This window comes from Oratosquilla oratoria, chromosome 4 (assembly GCF_046742065.1).
Source record: "Oratosquilla oratoria isolate Oo_2021 chromosome 4, ASM4674206v1, whole genome shotgun sequence".
NCBI classification, from domain to species: domain Eukaryota; kingdom Metazoa; phylum Arthropoda; class Malacostraca; order Stomatopoda; family Squillidae; genus Oratosquilla; species Oratosquilla oratoria.
In genome coordinates, this window is record NC_134780.1 from 85,082,477 (window position 1) to 85,087,476 (window position 5,000).

General features: G+C 41.4%; 1 protein-coding gene across 1 annotated transcript in view; it reads right to left on the bottom strand.

Annotated features, from left to right (window-relative positions):
• The window catches only part of LOC143024375 (uncharacterized), a 10,191-nt gene that overhangs the window by 5,135 nt on the left and 56 nt on the right, over positions 1–5,000 (bottom strand). Inside the window, exons 1-3 of the mRNA XM_076183170.1 lie at positions 4,953–5,000; positions 3,586–3,706; positions 34–164 (exon numbers count right to left, since the gene is read on the bottom strand). The exon at positions 4,953–5,000 is cut by the window's right edge and continues 56 nt beyond it. Of these exons, the coding sequence (XP_076039285.1) occupies positions 34–164; positions 3,586–3,706; positions 4,953–5,000 (300 nt within the window). The remainder of the gene's footprint in view (positions 1–33; positions 165–3,585; positions 3,707–4,952) is intronic.

Below are 5,000 nucleotides of genomic sequence, written 5' to 3' on the forward strand. Positions count from 1 at the left end.
GAGAGGGAGAGTGAGACTGAAGGAGCAACTGACCTGTCCAGCGACATATCTCTTGGAGATGATGCCGTTAGCGTAGACTCCGCCAGCTTCATGGGACCGGGGAACGGTCTCACGAAAGTCGTCGCCACATACCCCGCACTTGCCCTTGTTAAGCTTGTACTGCACTGTCGGTAATGAGGGAAGAATTATTAGTGTGGTGCCGGAAGGTAGTGGGACACACTCGCGTCAAATTCAAGTTTCATTCTTGGTAATATTGATTACAAAATAGCTATACACATTGGGACTCAAACTCATTGCTACAATATGATACAATAACGAAGCTTTGTAACTGTATTCTGTTACTACGATTACCTTTGTAAGAGCACTACTGTTTTATACAGGTATGGTGATCATCAGATATGGCAATTTTTTAGGAGACTGGATAACCAACAACAAAATATTGCAAATATTTTATGTGAAGCAAAGTAATGCACTAGACGAAGAATAATGGAATGTTCTCAACCCCTATACACAACGGCGGATATCAGAGGTGAGGTGGATCAGTGTTGCATATATATATATATATATATATATATATATATATATATATATATATATATATATATATATATATATCCTAGCGCTTAATCAGTATGGTCGAGCTGATGACACTGATCTCACACTACATTCCCAACCATAACCATTTGAGCGCACCAAAACATTCACATGCAATCTTTCCGTACATACAACATTAGCAAGCCGGATTAAGCCACCTTTTTGAGGTACAGAGGAAGCATCGCCCCTCAGGGGACAGGCTGGTGCTGCAGTGGGCCAGTAAGGGAGAACTGCATTACACGCCTGAGAATCTTGACTAATATGACCCTTACACACACACACACACGAAGACGAAAACCTTTGTCATTCAGACAGAGATACCTTTCTTTAGACAGAGATACCTCTCATACCTTTCCGTATGAATCATTACAGAAATCATCGGAACCCCAAATCTACCATCTTCAAAACGTTAAACAGTGCATATGCAAGTGAACCTACGCTTATCTACATGTTTATCTAGTAATTTATTTTCTATATTTGTTGATACACATTCAATTAATTTTTGTGAAGTTACCACTACTTCACTCATGTATCATTAGTACTACATTGGCTAATTTTTGAGTCTCGCCCAGTAATACTCCCAAGATAAATATAAATGTTTAGGATGTAATCTCATACTTCAAGGCGTTGAAAATGTCATTAACCAGATAATATGATGTCCCGCAGCATTATTTTTGTATTGAATATCTATCGCTACTCAAAGAAAAATGATGATCACTTCTAGATTGTAATATCCCTCTTTCCACAACTCTCTTTTTTGCTATTCTCTTTTCTGGTGCCCTCTTTAAGTCTCCCCTGGGCTATCCCTGTGACTCCTTCTCACCAGCGTGTATAAACCACGTGACACGATTGACTACGTGGCATCAGAAAGGACGCGCTGCAACCTAACCACACACCTACCCGTGACAATGCGACCCGACGTAAACCAATCCATTGTAATTATGAATAACTACGCACAACGGGTGATTGACCACGTGGCGTATATATTTGCCTCGGGCCGCATGTGAAATAAGCTAGTTCCTAACCTCAATAATAAATGACGAGTTCACAATCTCTTTCCTTGTTACACTAGCACCCCTGCGACAAGTGCAATGAGAAGAATGATTTTTTTTTCCTTTTCCTTTGCATTTGCACACTTGTGGGCTTGAGAGAGGTTTTACAATATTGTTTTTACTATTTGCCGTTAACTACAGCCACAGATGCATCATACAATAAAACATTGAAAGTGCCAACAAAATCACCGGTTCTACCTGACAATAATTTAGCTACCCCTTAATATATTCGTTCTTTCTCAAATCCCATGATTCCAAAGGAAACGTGGGCGGCACTTTTAGGGGGAACAGCTATTCTAACCTGGTCTTGCACAAGGCTGTCAAAAAAAAAAAAAAAATAAATAAATAAAATAAAAAAATAAATAAATAAATAAGTAAATAAATAAATAAATAAATAAATAAATAAATAAATAAATAAATGAATAAATAAATAAACAAATAAAATAAAATAAAATAAAGTAAAATAGATAAATAAATAAATAGATTAAAAAAAAGCCCTGAATATTTTACCGTGATCGACAATTTTTGCGTTAGATTAAAGAAAATAAATAATATTTTCCCTTATCCTTTCTACATTGGGGACATTAAATACAAAATCTGAAATATCTTAAATAATTTTGCAAGCCCATAGCTAAAATGTCTCAAAATGATTAAGTTTGACTCAAAATATCTACATTTTCTTTTTCATTTGTTTAACCATGCTCAGTTGATTTGGGGTTTTGGTGCAGGTGGAAAGTGGTGATCTGGGGCGGATAGGCGTTACTGAGAACTTTGCCCCTGGGCGGCACTTAGCCATATTAGGGCTCTGGTCACAACACTACATCCTTTCACATTTTTAGGGCGTAGACAATATTGAGGTGATATACCTTGATTGTACAAAAACATTAGACAAAGTTGACCACGGAATACTGCTGCAGAAGATTAGATAAAATAGAATAACATGAAAATGGAAGAAAAGGAAGAAGACCAGGACTCTGGATAGGCTACACAGTTTACTCACTAGCAGGCTCAGAGAGTACCAGTGTAATGGATGACCTCGCAGGATTCGCTGGTAGTCAACAGGGCTCGGTCCTGGGCCCTCTTTTATTCCTCATAAAGATCAAGGATACTGACAGTGGTGTGTTGTACATGTACCCTACAAGCATACCCCACAGGTATGCGATCATGACTTGGATAGTACTTGGACCTGACGCTGGTGGTCGGGAGGGTACCCCCTTCCAGGAAAGCAATTAGTTCTGGTCTGGTCATAGCGCCGGGTCAGTCAACGCTTATATACTGCCTGCCCAGAGCAGGCAGGCCAATTAGTTAGTGAGTCCTCCTTCGCGGTCGGTCCTCCACTTCGGGGATCAAGCCACGTCCGTCCTTAGGCCGACGCACGTATCGTAACCAGGATACAGAGCACAAGCCAATCCGAGCTCCATTCTCTCCCTACGTTACCTAGCCCAAGTAACATACCCGTATGTTACAGTAGGATCGAATACTCAAATATCACATAATTTGAAAGTGATGTAAGAATTTCCCTAAACATGCCCAACCATCTGAATGAACAAAATGAAGGAGTCTAATGGATGTTTACCAGAAAAATACAATCGATCACTGAAAAAAAAACTACTGAGAGAGACTGAAGGCCCTAAATTTCTTTTCATTGCAAAGATGACGGTGACTATACATAGTACTATACACCTGGGGCATCCAAGAAAGCCAGGTGCCCAAGGTGGGAATCAGAGCAAATAAGGACAGTATATGTGCTTATATACATCGATATGTACATGCACGTATGTAAAATAGCAGCCGCAGCTTCTACCACCAGATGCTATGGGGTGCTCAACTTCGTGTATCTGATGACCATGGGGTGCATAGATCGGGAATGGTCAAGAAAAGCTGACCTAATCGCATGCCTCTGTGGTTTCATACGTCGATGGCGTGGTCTTGGACTTACCGACAAACCCTCCGCAGTAGAGTTCGTTGTCGTTGTAGTTGATGGGATTCGGGAACCCGTACCTCCACAGGCAGTTCCTCGCCGCCGGCTCCATCATACGCCCATGGCTCTCGACGTCGTTCTGCAAAAGAATTTACCACTTTGTCAGCAACATACTAGAACATATAGAAGAAAATCGTCTGGGATGGTATGGACATGTGCAGAGGATAGAGGATGGGAGACTACCCAGGGCTGCACTTCATATGCGGCCGGAAGGTAGAAGCCCGGTGTGTAGGCCTAGAAAAAGATGGGTGGAAGGAGTTAAGGAAGCTTTGGCGATTCGAGGAGAAGACCTTACAGAGATACTGCAAAATGAAGTCTACAAAGAGAGAGAAAGATGGAGAGAAATTAGGAATCTATCTATCTATCCATTTATCTATCTTGTAAGGGGGAAAAAGCCTTTGGTATATGTACGAGTATATATCTATTCACGCCTCTATGATTTCGTGAGTTAAACCACGTCAATGGAATATTGATTAACTTTCTAAAGCGTATTGGCCACTCAAAGGATATCGCTTTGGTGAGGGTTTAGGTTCTCAATGGTTCTCAACGTGGGGGTACCTGTGCCCCCAGGAGGTACGAAACCTTGAACCCCTGGGGGGGGGTACGAGACATAACAGCCAGTGCATGGTACTGTATGTTTACCATGAGAAAGCAAAGGAAGGTTTGTATCACTGATCCTTTTCATATGTTTGCATTGTATTTGTATTGGATGGGGGTACGAGACATGATAGCCAGTGCAACGGTACTGTATATTTACAATGAGAAAGCAAAGCAAGGTTTGTATCACTAATCCTTTTCATATGTTTGCATTGTATTTGCATTTGATGGGGGCACGAGAATTTTTTTTTTTAAATATCAAGGGGTACTAAGGGCACTGAAAAGGTTAACTAAGAACCGCTGGTTTAAGGTCAGACAAAAGACACTAAGGTCGCGACAAGGGCGAAAGGGAGGAGAGAAGAAGAAATACTCCCGACGGACGAACTGTGGCAAGATTTACCGCTGCTATGGAACACAGTTTCCCAGCGCTTCTGTCCCTATAAGACAGTGGTTCTTAACCTTTTTCAGTGCCCTTAGTACCCCTTGATATTTCAGAAAAAAATTCTCGTACCCCCATCCAATACAAATGGAATGCAAACATATGAAAAGGATAGTGATACAAACCTTCCTTTGCTTTCTCATTGTAAATATACAGTACCATTGCCACTGGGGCTATCATGTCTCGTACCCCCAGGTTTAAGGTTTCGTACCCCGTGGGGGTACCTGAGGTACCCCAGGTTCAAGGTTTCGTACCCCTCCCTTGGGGGCTATAAGAGGAAAAGACTTACCACGTAGATCGACGCCAGAAGAGTCAGGAGGGCGAACACCCGGAGCGT